General features: G+C 33.1%; 1 protein-coding gene across 4 annotated transcripts in view; it reads right to left on the bottom strand.

Annotated features, from left to right (window-relative positions):
• Nucleotides 1–20,158, bottom strand: part of CSMD3 (CUB and Sushi multiple domains 3) — a 613,333-nt gene that overhangs the window by 223,797 nt on the left and 369,378 nt on the right. For all 4 annotated transcript variants that reach the window (XM_042035930.1, XM_042035929.1, XM_042035928.1 and 1 more), the window contains 5 exons: nucleotides 19,938–20,125; nucleotides 17,305–17,493; nucleotides 9,141–9,257; nucleotides 2,098–2,313; nucleotides 1,307–1,495 (listed from right to left, as the gene is read on the bottom strand). In XM_042035930.1, the coding sequence (XP_041891864.1) occupies nucleotides 1,307–1,495; nucleotides 2,098–2,313; nucleotides 9,141–9,257; nucleotides 17,305–17,493; nucleotides 19,938–20,125 (899 nt within the window). The remainder of the gene's footprint in view (nucleotides 1–1,306; nucleotides 1,496–2,097; nucleotides 2,314–9,140; nucleotides 9,258–17,304; nucleotides 17,494–19,937; nucleotides 20,126–20,158) is intronic.

The following is a 20,158-nucleotide window of genomic DNA, read 5'->3' on the forward strand; positions in this document are numbered from 1 at the left end:
AATATTATTTTTCTATGTCATGACAGCTATATAGCAATTTTTTTTTCATTTATGCTGCTGTGGAAGTTTCTTTTTGCTGATAATTTACCAATTCATTTTCAGTATATTAACACTTCCAGAAATTTATTACTGAAATTTAACCTGTCTTCTCGACTGTGCACACATTCATTATTATTCTTATGGCTAAAAATTTATCAACCCCAACACAAAAATAACTTTTATTCATCCATTGCTCTGAATCATCTTCTAAAACACCTCTTCTGTAGGTACACATATAAATGTTGCTAATGTGTATGCTAAATTCATAATTTTCCTTATACCAAGGTAGGCATAGGAGTGGTTTGGACCTAAAAACTTTGATACAGTAACTAACAACAAGTAAGAGGAAACACATAATCAATCCATACTTACTGTGCAATTAACATCCAAAAGACATTTATGTTTTACTAACATACAATTTAGTATGAAAAAATAAAATGTTTTAAATGCACACTGGTAGAGATGTTTTCATTTATAAACCTTTCCATACAGTACATACTCGTTAACACATTTCAGCAATATATACTCTTAAATAAAAATAATGCAGACACTTAAGTAACTGTCCTACTTTTTAGACATCTTACTGTTTTAACAGTTGTCAACAGGACTGAAAGCCAAATAATTTAGAAAGAATTCAGCTCAATCAACATTCTTTAGCCATTTAAAGCTAAATTTCTAGTCAAAGCCACACATACAGGCTACCTCTACAGTGAATGGAGAATGCTAGGTAGGAATCATCAGAAAGTGTTTCTTCTCAGTTATCTTAGCTACCGTTTTAAAACCAGAATAATTGTTCTAAGGATATTCTGAGGATATGGTTCTTACATAGGATGCCCAGGTTGACTGTACTCCTATAAATGGACCTAGTTTTATGAAATAAATCTGGTCTAAGTGTTCTAATTACAATTTTATAATACAGATATCACTTGGAAGCTTGCATTGATGAAAATATTTGATTACTAGATATCTGAACTGGTAAATGCTGATTTAAATTTATACCCAGATTTCCTAATCTGTTAATCAAAATAAGAAGAGTAATCATTGTGCCCTCAATTTGAATTGCTTTCAAGTCTAGACTATGAAGTCCACTGATAGTTATTATACTAAATATATTAAAAAAAAGGTTAAAAAAATTGACTAAGGAGATATGGAGAATATGAGAGTACATTAAAAAGAGGTGTATTACCATGCTTTTCCATGCTGTAAGTCTGCAAGTCCATGGACAATGACTACACATACAAGCAAATGAAAGCAGCTGACCACGTACCCACACACCTTGGCAGAGGTGCACTCCATACTCGTCGTCCACCACCAAGACAAATAACCTCTGAAGCTCCTTCTAAACGATATCCAGATGAACAGGAGAAGGTCAGAATATCTCCAACTCCAAAATTAAATCCTATTCTGTTACCAAATTGTGGGATCCCAGGATCTTCACAAGGTTCAAGATTGTACTCTGAAAACAAGAGCAAATCAGCTTGAATGAGAGCAACATGTAATCTTACAGTCTAGTAATTTCTGTAATTTCCACCTGACTATCAATTCAGGCATCAGATTTTAAAACAAAAGTATTGGGTGAATGTTAAATTGATAATTATACTATTTCAAAAAGTAAGACAAATTAATACATTCACAATGTTTTAAAGATGCATAACACAACATGATTTATCATTCTTTTAAGAGCCATAAATAACTCAGATAAATAAACCAAATTAAAATGTTGGCACAACAAAAACTAAATAGTTGATACTTGATCTTATCTGGAATTTCACTAACAGAAATTAGATTAGTTCTGTTTCCCTCCCTCACTTGATAAAGTGTCTTACAGTTACTGCCATCTTATTTATCATGTAGCACAAATGTGTCCTTTGCCTCTATAGAGGCACAGAGATTTGCTTGCTTTGAAATTATTGTGCTTAGGAAACAATTTATATAATATAATTTTTCAGTATATATATTCATAAAAAAAATTTCAATTTTTTTTTTCCTTATATACAATGCAGAAAAACCCCAAAAAGCAACTTTTTCAGGAGCCAGGTATTACAGGTCTTTCCTTACCAGAGAAAGAAATATTAAATCCTTCATATGATATTGAAAAATCTGAAATAAAGCGCAACTGAGCCCTGAAATTTCCATAGAGACCAGCATTGATTGGTGAAGGAAGCTCTGAGCCAGTCAGACGTGCCAGCGGCTGTGTGAAACTGCCATTCTCTGTTATTAGTAAGTAGTCATGATGATCCTCCAAATGAAACGTGTAGAAGGTGAACTGCACACCTGTTAGAAAAAGTAGAATTAGATTTACAGATCACCCTATTAACATCCATGTAACTAAGCCAAGGTTAAAATTCATGCATCTCATTATGAATCATCATTTAGAAAATGAAGATAATCAAATTTTTCAAAAACTTAGTATCTTTCCTGATTTTAGAATTAAAATATCTTTGCAGCAGGTTTCATTTTGACATCATCTTTCACTTTTGCCTTTATCTGCAATATGGACATCTGATTTATAGAATTTAAAGATATATGTTTCCATTTTGGTGTAAAATCCAATGATGCACTATGTATGTTCAAAACTACAAACAGTTAATGGCAGAATAGAAAAAATAAACCTTATTTCTTACAATCACCAGTATCCTTGGATAGCAGAAGTGAAAGGAAAGATTATAAAATATATGATATTAAATTCTAATGGCACATAGAGTAGCAGCACCAATTCCTCCCAAAAAAGGGGAGGTCTCCTAATAAGAGACATACATCAACAGTATACTTTTTTTGCCAATCATCATATATAAATCACACATCCAGAAAGGAAGATATCTCCTGGAACACAATAGCAATAAAAAGACTTAAAGATCAAGACAGATGATTAAATCACTTTTAACTAAGAGTTAGACCATGATCTTTAGGTAGAATGTACAGAAAGGCCAAGAAAAATAAACGGAAGAATCAATCAGCTAGCTGAAGTGATTACTGATACCTCTAGTGTAATCCATTTCAGTTTTTTCATGGAAGTCATAAATCAATGATTCAGTCTCTTCAAGTCTATCTGATGATGTAATATTTAGGATGATCTGTTCATGTGATTGCAGATTAACATAGTAGATGAAGATTAATGACCTTTGGGTACTCTCCTGGCCAATGGATTTTTAATAGTAGACACAATTTAATCAAAAAGCAAAGAAATAGTTCCCTTTCCTACAGCCCCAAAACTGCAGCACTCGCCCTCCCCCCGCCACCACCAGCCCCAAATTTCCCAAACGGGGTAACAAAATCCAAGCCAGATATACTCTGCTTGACTCATCTGTTTAAGTATAGAAACATTGTGCCCCTTCAGGTGTTGTAAGTTATCTTTTCTAGACCTCACATGCAGCTTTAGAAGCTCTCAGTACAATTGCCAGCTACTGTTTTCAGATTGCTTTTTTTTAATATAATATTCCTGACATTGTCTGAATAGCATTAAACATTTATGTTAATGCAACTCAATCACACCTAAGAAATACAGCTTGTATGGGTATCTGGAATGCAAGGACACTTGGTTTACAATCCTGATAAAGGACTTTTCCGTACAGGAAGCAGAGACAAGAAATGAGAGAAGTAATGAATGGTATACACACTCACATAATCTTTAATGAGCAGGATTAAGTGGAGGTACTAACAAGGACCAGAATTCTTATGTTTCTGTCTGATGGTAAATTAAATGTATCACCATAATCTAAAGCAGTTAAATTAGAACTTAGTAATTGATGATAATGGGGGACAAAATACTATCTTGGGTCTTATGAAAATTAGAAATTTACTGTGGAGTAGTTGAGGGAATTTGTGAGATTATGTAAAACTGAAGATGAGATATTTTTAAAATGGTAGTTGGAGACCTCAAAACTTTTTGTGAGATGTTTTGGGCCAAAGGAAGATAAGGGAAGGGGTCATGCTGGGTAAAAGTGAAAAAAGTGTGGGAAAAGAGAGAGGGTTAAGACTCTCTCACTAACGCCTGCACCTAACCAGCACAGCCTGTCCTCTATTCCTGACTGGTGAGCAAATGTATATTCTGTCCAGAGTGTGAGCACATGAGTGACCACTAGTGGACATTAGTATGGACTGTCTGGGGAGCAGGATGAGATCAGGGGAAGACTGGAAAAAAGGCCATTGGTCACAGAGCAGGCAGCACCTAGTAGGAATGGAATCTGGAGTCCAGCTCCTGGGTCAGAATATGGAAGGTTGGGGGAGCACGTGAGTGTCACTTCTAACAAACTCCTTTTCCCCTCAGCCTGGATGGAGAAATAGGATTTGGTTGCCTGTGCTGTTCATGTCTGTTTCAGTGCTGTTGGTGTTTCTATGTGTGCCAATAAGACACTTGCCTCTGTCGTCGTTAATCTGTGTGACCAGCCATATATATTGGCATCTTTGGCATATGTGCATATTGGCATCTTTGGAATACATGCTTAGTCTTGCCATCAGCTGGACATACAGGTGGGAGCAATCAGATAAAAACCTTGGATCTTGGAGACCTCTATCTTTTACTTCCCTTTAAAGAGACTGGAGAACCATTCAGAACTTTTTCAAGTAGATGCCTCCTTATCTTCTTAAAACTCCATGCACATCACATTCTCCCTCTGGATCCAGAAAAACACATCCTTACTTAGTAGCACTGATATAGAAAATACTGGATGGAATACTATTTTATGCTTTTAGTAAAAATAAATAATCCAAAAGATTTATTCTGGCTGTTAAGAATTCTTAATTTACTAATTACATGAGCAAAGCCATTCATCTATTTTGATCATCCTTTTTATTCTCTGAGACTGTGTGAAAATAAATTGGCAAAAATCACACACAGAATTCTGGAATTGAGATTGGGTTGGATATCTTTTGAACTAATGTATATAAATTTATATTTGGAATTAATAAATTCTTAAATGTCTGGGATTTTTAACTTAGTTCATGTATGACACAGTGCTGATTTGACATGAAAGGAGCTCTTAAAAAGACCCATGTGATATATACAGAATAAGACTGAAATTCAGCTCATATTTGTTGCATTTATTGCAGTCCAAATTAATTTTGGCCTTTTTCGTGCATGCATATATACTGAAACAACAAAATCAGAAATGCCAAAGAAAATTTTATGGTAGTAACCCAAAATAATGAAATTCCTGTGAATCACAGCTGAGCTTCACTGAGTATTGTTCAAACATCAGACTCAAGGTTTAACTCAAGGGAATGTTTCAATCAATTTTCCAGATTGCCATGACATTTCTAAGCAAAACCCCAAGGTATATTCCAGCAGTAGCTGTACAATTTAGTTTTCTTCAGAAAATATTCTAATCACATTAATATATGCTCTGTGACAGATTGTGTCTTCTCCGGGGAAGAATTTTAAAAGATATGTTCAGGTAGATTCCTTCTCATTCTGCCTCACATGTGCTTTCTTTATAAGGGGAATATCTAAAATCCGAAATGAAGATAGGAAGACATAACACTGTAAAATGTCTCTTCTCAATGTTACAATCCAGACTGTTGGGGGATGGGTAAATTAACTGATCTAATAATAAATGTTTTAAAACATACTGCTGATACTCCACAAATTTCATTTCACCATATATTTAAATTGCATTCTAATCACAGACCAAATGCAATAATTATTGTCAATAGGTGTTTCCTTTTCTCTTCATAATAGTAATAATAAACATATTAACTATATTTAAAATAAATGTTCTCTAGTTAACAATTTTTTTTTTTAAATGAAAGAAAATTATATCAAGTTGTAACAGACACTCAAGAATCATAATGCTGGTCCACATGAACACAACTGAAAAATTAATTCTAAAACTTTAGATACACTTAAAAAGTAAAATTAAAACCACATGTATTTATATTGCAATATTATTATTTAAAACAGTATATACAAACACAGAAACTTTTTCCTAGCAACACAACATATCCAGACATAAAATATACATCATAACTAAATCTATATATTTAATTAGCTGTTATTACGTAATATCAGTATGAAGTTGCAACATAAAGATGTGTGTATAAGAAAGTACCTCACAGTATTCTGGAGCTACAAGTTATATACTTTTTCTTGGCAGTCTGACATGAAACTATAAAACTTTCTGGTAAAAAACCCCAAAATAGTCTAAAGTAGAAATGATCTCACTAGTTAGTAGCCAGTAGAAGATACTCCTTGAGTTTCTGAAGTTGAAATTATGCTAGACATGAAATAGAGCAGAAAATGAGATCTCCAGAAAGAAGTTCTTTTTTTCCTCTCATTAAAATAACCCATTTATGTGTATGGGATTAATTTTTCTAAATGGTAAAACTTAGTATGTAAAACTTAGTCACTCAGTCTCCCCATAGACACTTCTCTGGGGACTGTATTAACCCCCCGGACATTAGATGATAGAGATAAACAGATGCCTTCAGAGGATAGTTCATTCTATCTGCTTTAGATACCTATTCAGGGTGCAATGACTCATATCCTGAAGATATATGCATTTGTCCATTAAATACAGAAGTGTCCTAACTGACTAGCTCACTGACATAGAATTTTACTGTTAGAAATTTAAATTAAGTAAGCCTGTGACTTACTGTCATAAAAGGAGAGCTATCTTCCTCATGCAATACAACAGGAAGAGCTTAAAGAATTAATAGCTTTTTGCCAACAAGTACAAAGTATGAGGATTTCACACACTATTTCCTACTCAGAGCAAATACCCACTCTATAATTTTTTCCAGCAGCTCTTTGAGCAGCATAAATCAAAATGTCCAATTGTGACATTGTATTCATACTTAATGTTTTTCCTGCATGACATTTCCATGCGATAATATAAAACTTACAGAATCATAGGTCATTTAGGTTGGAAAAGACCTCTAAGATCATTGAGTCTAACCACTAATCCAGCACTGCCAAGTCCACCATTAAACCATGTCCTTAAGTGCCACATCTACATGTTTTTCTACATAGCTTCAGGGATGTCACTTCCCTGGGCAGCCTGTTCCAATGCTTGATAACTCCTTCCATGAAGAAATTTTCTCCTAATGTCCAAAATTTAGACATGCTACAGCATCTCAATGTCTTTCTTGTACTGAGGGGCCCAGAAATGGACACAGGACAACCAGTGTTGAGTACAGAGATACAATCATTGCCCTGGTCCTGCTGGCCATACGATTTCTGATACAAGCCAGGATGGCACTGGCCTTCTTGGCCACCTGGGCTCACTGCTGGATCGTGTTCAGCTGCTGTCAACCAGCACCCTCAGGTCTTTTTCCACTGAGCAGCTTTCCAGCTACTCTGCCCCAGGATTGTAACATTTCATGACATTGAATCAAACAAGAATGTGAGTCTATAAATATGTGTGCCTATATTCATCAGTGTATATGTGCTTATAAATAACCTTTGTAATATTATTTCTTTCCCTGCATGTTTTATTTCTGTAAATTTGTTTTCTCAGGAGTCTCATTATATATGGTGGGTTTTCTTAATAGCCTCACATAAAATGTTATAACATTGAGAATTTCAGCTTTTATTCATCCCAACTTTTAAGTACTTCTCTAGCTGAGGTTTTAAGGAAAAAGATAAACCACAAAAAAGCTACTTAATTTTCTGAAAAAGAAAACAACAAAAAAAACCCAACCAAAACTTCCCCAGTACTTTTCTTCATACTTACATTTTTAATTTAAGAAAAATGAAAGTGTTAATAAAATGTCTTTCAAGAATCCTGAAAAAAGTGGCTTAATCTGACCTCTTTTTTCTGTAGAATTCACATCATTTTCTGTCAAGTATTACTCCATGAAGCTAAACTCCATCTCTGCTACTTGCCTTTAATTCTCAGATTATAAAGCTTGTGCAGTTATCCAATGACTTCTCAGACAGAGTGCAAGATAAATGACTACAGGTCTAACAGTTTCTTTATACTTTCTATTAGTCTTTCTTGAATATCCAGAAGAAAAGATGCACAGTCACTTATATTCCCACAACTCTAAAAGCCATGTATCATCCCTAGAGGTAACAAGGGCAAATGTCGTATGTGATGTAGCATCAGTAAGTTCAGGAGGCTTTTTCACTGCGGATATTTAGAATCGAATTACATTGACACAATGGCATCACTTGGTAATAAGAGAGACTATGGAACAGATGGAGCAATAATTTTGAGATACACTTTGCCACTTTAACGCTTTAAGGAGTTTTAAATGGGACAACCAGTCAGAGTGATTTAACATCTAGATGAAGAACTATCACACTATTTGTACAAAATAGAATAAGGGGATCACAGATCAGCACAATTCTCTATATGTGAAGTCTTATTTTTATGTTATCAATAACTCTTTCTTAGAGGAATACATCATCAGCATACTTTGTCACATTTCATGCCCTCACAGAGAACATTGATGAAATTCAGAATTGAACTTGTCTTCCCTCTTCTCCCTTTCATTTCTTTTTCTGTATTCTTGCCAGTGTCACAATATAATTCTCTTTTTTGTGTTCTTACCAGTTTACGCGCTTTGTATTCAATTTCTCTCACGACATCTATCTCTGTCTCCTTCCCCTAACATTAAATCTTATGCCTCTCTAGCTCTTTCCACCCATAGCACAAGAGTACTATGCAGTTGCTCCTACATTTGATATAAAATACCAACAAAAAGCTAAAAGTATGATCCATCTCATCTAGTACCAAAACCTCTCATTGGAAAGCAACTATGACACACTATTTCTAAGAAACTTTGCTGCCTAAGCATTGTGTCCTAAGCATTATTTAACCTCTCAGAGAAGAGTTAAAATCAGTATTACAGCTTTTTCCTGAAATCTACCTTCAAGAAATAACTTCCTCTCCTTAAAAGCTTCCAATCCTTCAGCTTCTGTGATCAGTCATTGTATAATTCTTTCTCACTGACTTTTCATTCTGTGGGAAGTATAAGGACCTAGTCCACTTCTGGAATTCCAGGAGTTTCTACAAGAAAATTAAACAAACCCAAAACACAGGAATTGAAATCCCAGTGCTTTGGTGCTAACTTAGGTCTAGTCCTAGAGCACAGAATACTGGACTTATATATATTAAAAAAAAAAAAAAAGATGGAAAAAGAGAAAAGGATTTATTTACCTTTTCCGTGGGTAACATCCACAGTCCATGTGCAGTTCAGTGAATTTGGATATAGATCAGGATAACCTGGGGATAAAATTGTTCCACTAGGTCCTCTAACATCTCCACCACATAAAGCTAGAAATAAAGAAAATAATAATAATAATAATAATAATAAACATACAGATAAGAGAAAATGTGAGAAAATCTAAAAATTTCTGCCTTTAAAATTACTTAAAAGTAGTTACTCAAATGATTTAGCAATTTCAAATATAACTACAGGCCATTTTTATACAATGTAAAATGAAATGCAATCAATAATTAATATGTGTTTAATATGCATAAGAGAACCAAAATCAAGTTTAATTAGCTGTTTTTTCATGTTTTCCGGAGAGTCTGTGAAAGTCGTTAAGTTCAGCAGAGAGATGAAGGCAGATGATACAGAGCCAAACAATATCAATTAAGCAGAAGCCAAGGTTGGAGAGCTAAAATGGTGTGTCTTGGCTATTGAAGAATTATTTACTTGAAATATTTGTGCAGGGAAGGTTGACATGAGTTCGTGTATATACTTATAACTATTGGTTATGGGTTTATATCTATGCTGCTAGTGATAATGACAGGTTCCGATATAAGAATAAGCATTTCTATAATTTCCTTAGCAACTTTATAAAAGTAATCAGTAGTTGAGCAATACAAAAAATAAGCTACATCTTGAATTAATGCAAAATACAAACATTTAGTCATTACAACACTGGCAAAAATTTATAGTTCAATGATTTTCTTTTCCAGGGTTTTTGAAATACAACATTAATCAAGTAATTTTTAGTAAGGAAGAGTTATTGTACCTTAGAGTTATCATATATCAATAATAGTTATTAAAATTCAGTACCAAGTTATTACATCAGAGTTCTGTGAATATAGATTATCTAAGAAGGGCATACATTATAAAACAAATGAGTAGTTCTATTTTCTTTTCCTCAAGATTAAAAGCATCTATTCCTTTTATTATCCTTAGCCTAATTATACACACTACAAAAATTATTTTGTAGAAATATTTTAGAATAAAGAAAAACAGTCCAGTCAATGTGAACTACTGGCACTAGATTCGTGTCAAATAATCTAGACCATTCTAGTAAATTTGATTGCAGTTCTCCACATGAGCAGTCCTTCCAAAGTAATGAATACAAATTCTTCTCTTTTGCACATGTTAAAGGTCTTGAAAGGCAGGTTTGGAGAGATGTAAATGGCAGCTACTTGTCTGTAATTCCAGTTGATACAAATATCAAACCCTCTTCTTGTTCTATCAGCTGTCACTCACCTATTTCTTGCTCATCTCTGTGCTTACCACATTGCCGCCACAGCAATGAGGGTGAGGGAAGGAGCCTGTCTCAGGCTGGAGGATCAATGACTCTTTCTAAGAGATGCTGCCCCACCTGCACTAGCTGGTTTAACCTGCTCCTACCCATCTTGTAACACCAGTAGCAAGTACTAACGCAGCACTCAACAGTATGACTTGTAAAGGGGGGAGTAGTTTGGCCTTTCAGTATGTGCTCCAACATCCACATACTTCAGGAGAAAGATGCTGAGTGATTTAATGCATCATGATGTTTCTTCTGCTATATCTTGATATTTATGCTACTTATGGCAATTTCTGCTATACATTGATGGAGTAAATGATGGAAGTTATACCCATTATCCCTTTGCTTTTAATGTTATATATTTGAGAATGAATATATTGACATGTCACAATTTTCTGCGTAGATGTACATTCATAACTGATTTGAGGATACAGCAGACAGGGAAATCAAGAGACTATCCAGAATGTACCTTCTATCTCACCCTGTACCTAACCAGACATTTGTTTCAATGAAATACAGGCATTTTCCAGACATTTCAGTAGCACTGTGGAATGTTTTCATAAAGATCAATTATTTTTCATAATGAGCTTATGGCCCTGCATACCATCACTGTGTTCAGGACACTAAACGAAGTATACACTTAATAACACTTTTTTTATAAATCTGAAATGGAATTTCATCCTATATCCTAGGATGAAGACTGCCCTATCTTGCCTAGCTAAAATTTGTCTCATCATTCTAACTAACTATATTTCTGTTTTAAACATGCTTACTTCTCTGGATAGCCTCCTGATTGCTTTGTATGTGCTATTTCTCCTGCCAACTTTCTAGCCTTTGTTGGCCTAGTTGTAAGATGGAAATTTGCAAATCCCGTACTATAGGCTGAAATAAGGCATTTTAGGACCACAATTGCCCAATCTCTTCATTGTTGCCACAGGCAAATAACCTCCTTCCATATTAATTTTCCTCCTTGCTTCTCTGATGAACAGACAGTGAAGACAAACACTGCCACCCTATCATCTGATCTTGCTATATTTAGATATTAGCAAAACAATCAGGGCTGTGACAGCATGTTATTGGAGCTTCTGATGGTAACTACTTCATCCATTAAATAAAAAAAATACAGTCAGTTTTTATAATCATGGGATATAGACCAAACAAATAATATATTTTACAGGGGGTGTTTGGAAAACCTTTCAGGAATGCAAATAGTGACAAAACATCTATGGCATGCCATCAGGCCCTCAGTGTAACTCTATGAAGGCTAGCAGATGGCAGAAAAAGACATCAAGGGACCGGCCTTTTAGAAAATAAAGCCAAGTTGACAAATCTGAAATAGTAGATATGCAGCTGGCCCTGATAAGATGGCTAACAGCCCAAGCATGTAATATCACTAATAGTATCTGACTGTTTTTCAGAGTGCAAAGGAAAACAGAACCACATAAAAATAAGAACAGCAAAGGATAAACACACATATTTCTAAATTCTACCTTTCTTTCACTTTATCTAATTACACAGAGATGGAATCTAGGAAAGAGAAAAAGTAGAATGAATACTTAAGCAAATAACTGAAGCACTATTTTTGATTTCTAATGTAGAAAATGGAAAATTATGTTAACAGACTAATTAAAAATTTCTTTTTTTATGCAATCAGGGAAGCTGAATCAAGACATGCCTGCATTACTGTTTCCAAATAGTGAGAAACAAAATATAAAAAAAACCCAAAACACCTCAAAACTAAACACAAAACAACAAGAACAAAAGAACAAAAAGTAAAGAGAACAAAACATAAAAGTGACTGTATGAAATACAGATAGGTACCTAGAAGTATAGTATAAAGCACCTTCACAGCACTGTGGTGATCAGAAATGATGTAACAATTTAAGAAGCAAGTTTTGGGTAACTATGAGTGAAGACTCTAATTTAATAGTGGAGTTTGGTGACTACATCAGATGTTCAGCTGAAATAAATTCTTACAATATTAGGTTGATTACTGACACTTTTTTTGTTGCAACTGCATTCATTTTTCTCAGTAACATGATCAATCACAAAAGTGACAGCAAGCAAGCCTAGCTTAGAAAATGGCCCAATATATATTGAAAGCAATTTTTGGCCCAAACAATTTCAGAATCTTTAGTCAGGATACTCATGTCTCAGTGGGAGATACGCAGGCTGTGCTTCATCCCTAAAGTACATGAATAATTGCAATAAAAACACTTGACTTGTGTCATTCATAGTAAAGTTCCACTTCAGGCCATATTTCATGCTACTATAAAACTGTTACAGGAAATCAATCTTGCAATACTAGAAATAGCCTAATAATTTCTAGCTTAAATTTATTCATGATCTATTTTTACCCATTTGATCTTCTGCTAAACTGTCATTATGTTTTATTCCTTTTTGGGGCTCACTGGGGTAGGCTGGCAAACCACATAAGAATCTATGATTTTGGATCAGTAATGAGACAGGTTTTTTTAATCTACTTCAGTAAGATATGTTTTCCATCTCTAAAATCCCTGCATTAACAATTGCAAGTACTTAGCTACCTTGTCAAGCAGCTATGCTACAGAAACATATTGCTAGGACACTTCACATTAGATTTTGACATGTTTGCTTATATTTGTTTGTTTGTTTTTTCTTTCCATTTTATTATTACATCCCCTCTGTTCTAGTTTTAACATATTTATATTTTACTGCCGAAGTCAGTTTGTATATTCTCTTCCTGCAGGTGGCATCCTGTATAGCTAGCTTAATGCTTATTCACAGGAAACCCTCTTAAATTTTGCTTTTTATACATTACAATAAAACTCAACAACGACTGATTATGTTTGCTGTCACCTGAGCTCTACAAATACAATCTACTATCTATTTAAAACTAATTGGTTTTTATGTAACACAAGTCAGTCTCAGAGTTATGAAGACTATGGTGATATGAAATGTCAAGAAATCTGGATGTGAGAGGAAGGGGATGCCCATATCCAAAAAAGACAGAAAATATCAAGAAAACATATCAGTTATTTTAATAAATCAAGTGAAAATAATACATATATATACATGTAGAAATGGATAAAGATATATATAAATGCATTTTTCGATGTATTTCAACATAGAGTGTTCAGTAGTAATTCAGCAAAAAAACGCCACTGTTTTTGAGCCTGATTGAAGATGGTGATATCTGTGAAATCAACATTTTTCACATTTTCAAATGGTATCACCTATCATTTTCTTATGTAGAGATTTTTCAAGAGACTAGCCATAGATCACTAACCACAACTCAAACACTAACATACAATGATGTATCTCAATTTTCTCTGGAAAGATAAAATACTCTTAAGATGAAGACAAGCTTTCAGAAAAAAACCACAACTTTTTTCCCTAAGTTCAATTTGTTGTTAATACTAATAATTTAAAACTATTTAGTTTTCAGAAGTAATGAGAAGAGAAAACCCACAATTATAATTGATTAGTAATAACAATTCATTTTAGATTTCAAGCATAATCAAAGAAGACTAATAACACATGCTAGTTTAGAAAGAAGTGCAAAGAAAAAAAAAGAAAAAAATCTCTTTATATGGAAATATGTTTGTGTAGATATATAAGTCTAAATACAAATATATATATGAACAAACACACAGAGGCCTCATTACATTCATTTGCTTAATTGACTCTAACTTCCAACTAAAAATTTATTTCTGAGATGATTTTCATTTATTGTGCAATTGAATAATAAAAGTGGCATATAAAATAGTTTGAAATTATTGAAACAGTGAATTAGAGTTTGAATCTTTCATACTGTGTTTTATAGACCAAGAAACATCAGCATTTGTCTTCCCAAATTTTAGAAAATGCAATGCATCTTAAAATGGGATGTAGTTCAGCAGGGGTAAATAAATAAGGATATGGACATCAAATTAACATATTCAGCTTCAAGAAAGAAACCTTGGACTTGAGTTATATTCCACAAGAGACTAGTTTAATAGAATCTAATGTAGCCTAGATTACTCACAATATAAACTTGCATTTTTACCTTCTTATTTAAATCTAAAATAGACCAGACGTGCTCTCCATTTCCAATTCTGGCCTCTACCACACTGAATATTTGAAGCAGGTTTTTTAACATCTGTGTTTTAATGGAAGTATTATTTTTATTTTAGAGATGTCAACAGAAAGGAGGTAACACCTCTGCATTATTCCCTGAATACGTTCCTCGTATACTGCATAAGTCATATTTGCTAATTCATTTGGACATCTAGGGGTTTCCAATATAAGCATTAAAGGTTTTTTATCTTGCTTGAATTATTTTCATTCTATTTATTAATTTTCTTAAGTAAATGACGATCAGGTTGAACGACAATATTTATTTTTAATTTAAGTAATGAATAAGGATTATCTATTAGCATTCAATTTCATGTTATGATGAAGGGAATAAAGAGCACTTTACACTCTTAATTAGATATCTAACTTTTACATTAATTTTCCTGTAATTTTTGATGGGATTATTCCAATGATTTGTATACTGGGTAGAATAGGGTTCCTCACATATATTCAAAGCTTAAAAGCAAAATTCTCTTATAGTATTTGTATAGAAGGGACATTATAAGACAAAATTTGGTCTTTTTAGTTAAGCACTGGGTGGTGATTACAGTTAAAAAATTCAGAGCTTTCCAGATACATAGGTAAAAAGTGAATCATATATAGTTAGTAGTTGGCATGGTATAAATGCAATACAAGCAATATTTTCTCCGCAAAGCTCATAACCATCTATTTTAGCTCTTTTTTTGGTGATGTTTACCTGTGCAACATCAAACACATAATGAAAAAATTACTTTCCTTCAAAGAATAGAATTTCAGTCAACACCACGTTCTTTGAGGAAGAACTTGCTTTAAGAAGTCTAAAATTTTTCCTTTTGTACTCATTTCTCCAAACTACACAAACTCATGAGTTGTCATGACCTATCTGCACAATTATCATGGCCTGTCTCCACATCACTACATAATGTAATTATAAAAAAGAGATGAAAATATCAAAAAGAACAACCAAAAAAGAACTTGTCTCCTCAGAAACCATCAGAGTAACATATTGAATGTGCAGTAATAGTGACTGGTGTGTTTATTAGTGGTATGATTAATACAAACCCATATTCGTAGTTTATGCAAAGAACAGCCCATTTAGGAAATGCCCTATTTTCTCTGGGGTGCAAGGGCTCTGGATTGTTTTAAAAAACATTCCCCCAGAGAAGAAATTCAGCAATGAAATTAAAATTATATCAACCATAAACTGATAAAATTTAGTAGAATAAGTGTACTAAATCCTACCTTTAAAGCATATTTATTGAATGGACAATTGCCATTTAGCAATGTGCTCTGGAGAAAAAGAAACCTCATTTACTTAATGAATTGCATACTAGTTCAGCATCTTTAAGAAGAAATTTATCTTATGTAAGTTTATTTCACAACAGAGCACAGTATTCATAGGGAGTGTGTTTATACTGTTTTACGTGGTCACCATCTAGTGCCTATGACCACGAGAAAACACATCTTAGTTTTGTGGCCTATACGGCAAAATATAGTCCCCCTGACTGCAAACCGTGGGAACTCTGCAATTCTTCATTGCAACAACCTGACTGAGATGCAGAATCTTTTAGAAAATGGGCTTGCAGAGCTACAGAGGGCCACTTTCAGGCATGTGATCATTCTTACCGCTTTCTACCACCACAGATTTTGAGTATTGTCATATACTGACACTTTCAACTTACTGAAATCTAAAAACCTAAAGCATTTCCTAACTAAACAATGTGAAGGCAAAGGAAATCCCTACAATTTTTTAAATAAAGTAATACAGTGGAAATGAATAGTTTTCCATATGGCAAATCGCACATGGTTCAGTGAGCTTCTTCATCAATCTTCATTCAGATTTTTCTTTCAAAATTAGTGTCCTGAGACACTAAGAACTGTATCAGAAAAATACAATATCATGTATATTCTGTACCTCATAAAAGCTCAGGAGACTTTCTTTGGTTAAATACTACCCTAGAATTAAATAGTTCTATTATTCCTAAAAACATTTTTAATGTCAAAAAAATGTATCATGCTCCAAGGACGGAAACTGTTTTAAGGAGCAAACATCTTAAATAACATAATTTAATGAACATTACGATCTACTTTCTTAATATTACATATATTTGATATGACCCCAACTGGGAAAATATTAAAATGAACAATTCAGATTACAAGAGAGGGCTGAAAATATTAGGTAATTTTTCAGATTTAATGATATGGTGGAGACCTGTTAGTTGATCCCACTTTTGTCTAGTTTAATAATCATTAGATATAATGTGGCCCTAATAAATTCTCACGGTGATTGAAGGGTGTCAAGTTCTGTTAACAAGCTAGAAACACAATGATCACTATGAAACAGGAGAAAATGCAGTTTTTGAGTCAGGTACAAATAAACTTCATTTCATGTTTTGTATGTCAGCAATCTGTGTCCATAGATGGATAACCAAACAAAAATATTTGTAGGCTGTAATAAGTGCTTTACAATAAGATATACACAAATTTTGCAATCAGTTAGGTCACAGTTACATCAATTCAAATAGACATACCTTCAGTAATCTGCAGAATTAAATAACTATATGTCATTCTCTGCTTTTATGATTATATGTCTCATCACAGAGATACATGACATTTATTTCTTCGAACTATTCTTTTTCTTTCCTAAAAATATAGGTTTTACAGCCTCTGGCATTTAACTCATTTTGGCTAAAAATAGTTTGGCAAAATTTGTATATTTTAAAGTACTCTCTACTAAATCTATTAATCCTTACCATCACAAGTTGGGAGTGGGTGACTCCACCAGTGATTTTTTTCACATAATAAAGGCTCCTCATGACTCAGCCTATAACCTGGATCACAACTAAATGAGACAGTGGAACCTATAGAGAAGTCATGTCCATAACGATGTCCATGCACTGGTATGCCAGGATCCAAGCAAGAGTAAGTATTAACAGTTACACCTAGATTTAAAAAAGAAAAAGAAAAGAAAAAAGTTAAATAAACTGTAGATTTTTTTTTAATTAATTAAGTAATTTCTTGTGATGTGAGTGAAGGTGAAGGCTTCACTATTACACATTTACTGTGAATTATCTTTCCACTATTCTTCTCTGTGTTACCATTACAAGATATGGATCACAATTTGAATCCTGCCACTGCTGCAGAAAAAAATAAGAAAAAGATCACATAATTTAGTTTGATGCTGTCTCAGTAACATCAAATGATTTTGTACCTGATGCTGATATTGAAAAGTTTTGATGACCAAAAATTGATGATTTGATAATCAAAATTCTGATTTTCAGCCTTTATATTTTCCTGATCAAAATTTGCTAGCATAGCTAAAATTATTTTGATTTCTTTTGATATTGATATTTTAAATATTTACATAGATCAATTATTTACATAAATCACACTTATACCTAGTGTTATGTGATATGTGAGACATTGAGAAGATAAAGAATAGCAGAAAAGAGTAAAGTGAAGTTGACTTGATAAAGGGAATTTCAATGTGTGCTAGAAAATGAAACCTTTTAGATTATTTCCCACTGACATGTTCATATAAAAGCTCATATAAAGAAGTTCATTATAAAATAATAATGAAAAAAACTCCAACCCTCTACAAATAATACTGAAGTTAGTAAATTATAAGAAGTATTCAGTGCAAGTTTTTTTATGGGTGTTGTTCCTTTTATTCCTACACAGAAGTCATAAAAAATCCTTCCTTACAAAGAAATTCAGTGTGGAAAGATATAATTAGCATGAAAATTAAGACCATATAAAAGCTTTCAATACAATATTTGAAGGGAGGAGAAATGATGAGTAGGAGACCATTGATCATTATTATTCATATACCCAAAAAGGAAAACAGAATTGGATTGTACCGGATAATAGAAGATGAGAAACCAGTAAGAATTAAGCAAAAATAAAACGAATACTAGACTTCTGTGCATAAACAGGGGCTATTAAACAGAAAAGCAACTGCTGAAAATTGTTTATTTTGTGTACAGATATTAAGAATATATATTTTCAATGTTCTCTGACAGCATAAATTTAGCTTTTATTCTCCACTAGTGTAAAGAGAACTGTAGGGTGTGAATCAATTTTACAAAATACGGGATTTTATAATGAAATTCAAGAATTTATTTATAAAGAAATTTCAGGTTTCCTTTCCAACTTTATTTAATTGAAACATTATTTATTTGTATGAAGTGCAGATTTCCTCTTTTTTCTGTTCACATTCCCAAAGCATAATTTTTACCATTTAACATTATTCAGTCCTTCTACAAATTTAGTGGTCGCTGCTGGCAGTCTTAATCTAGTTTTCCTGATGTGTTAAGATAGCTTTCCTTCAAACTTCAGCATGGATGAGAACTTAACAAAATCATCACTTGTTCATAATGCAGATGATGATACAAATGGAAGTTTGGGGATGAATGCTAGGACAGTTAACCATTTTGGAATAATAGATTTTTTTCAATAAACAGCCTGAATTTAACATTCACTAGAGTTCAAATCAATCCAAATTTTATCTGACAACACCACTTCCATGCATATTGTTTTTAATATCCTTATCATTAGTGGTCAGCAATAGTGAGAATTGCAAAAAATAATGTTAAAAATTAAGAACATCTGAAAATTTTTTGGTGGTAATTCCAACAAGTAGAAGTATGAAACAGGAACGGACAAACAATGTGCTTATGACCTTTACTAAGCAAATCAGATAGTGATTACAGTAAAAATATTATTTGTCATATAAGTAGGAATTATTAAAACAGAAGTTATATTTAGAAAAGCAAAATGTAAATTGAATTGTAATATTTCAACTTGTAGGAATTTTAATGATTCATAAAGTATGAAATCTTACAGATACTTTCTGCAGCATAGTTTATATGAATATAATACGGACAAGAGAATATTTATATGTCAGAAAAAAAATCTGATAGGCAGGCTTTTAGAGCCCTAAAAATTCATAATTAGCCAATTCAATTTCTTGATTTTCAAGTCATTATATAAACTGCATTTTCCCCTACCTTCAGTTAGAGCTGCAGATACATTAATCAGAACACTAATTCAATTATTTTCTTAAATTTGCATAATCCTTCTTATCTCATGCCGTTTTACACACACAAAAATGTATTGTATAAAATATCAGAGTATTAAGACATAAAAGCAGACACCAGAAGAAAGGTATTGGCTTCTCATTTTCATCTTTTGATTCTTAAAGCACAGAGCAGTACATCAATGACATTAAATATAAATAAAATTAATGGTCATCCATTTTGCAGTTTAACATTACTAAATTTTTCTCAGATTGAGAAATAACAGGAATTTACCCATGATGACATCTGTACTGAGGTAAGCATTGAGGGTGAAGGGAAATCAAATAATACAACACAGAATTACTTACTTTCATAGTGAATTTTGAATCCATTGTTAGAACGACTGTTATCAGTTGTAAACAGAAGATACATGAAATTGCTACTGCTAAACAGAAACTGTGGGACCTGTGTACCATTGTAAGATCCCAAAAGTGGAGATAATAAGTTTGGTCCATCATGAACTTCCAAAACATCATAATTGAGTTCAGTCTGAAATCTGGAATTGTGGGAACACACAGAGGCACAAAGT

The sequence above is a fragment of the Corvus kubaryi genome, unplaced genomic scaffold (assembly GCF_017639235.1).
Source record: "Corvus kubaryi isolate FWS band 111438036 unplaced genomic scaffold, C.kubaryi_AGA036_p1.0 37385, whole genome shotgun sequence".
NCBI lineage: Eukaryota > Metazoa > Chordata > Aves > Passeriformes > Corvidae > Corvus > Corvus kubaryi.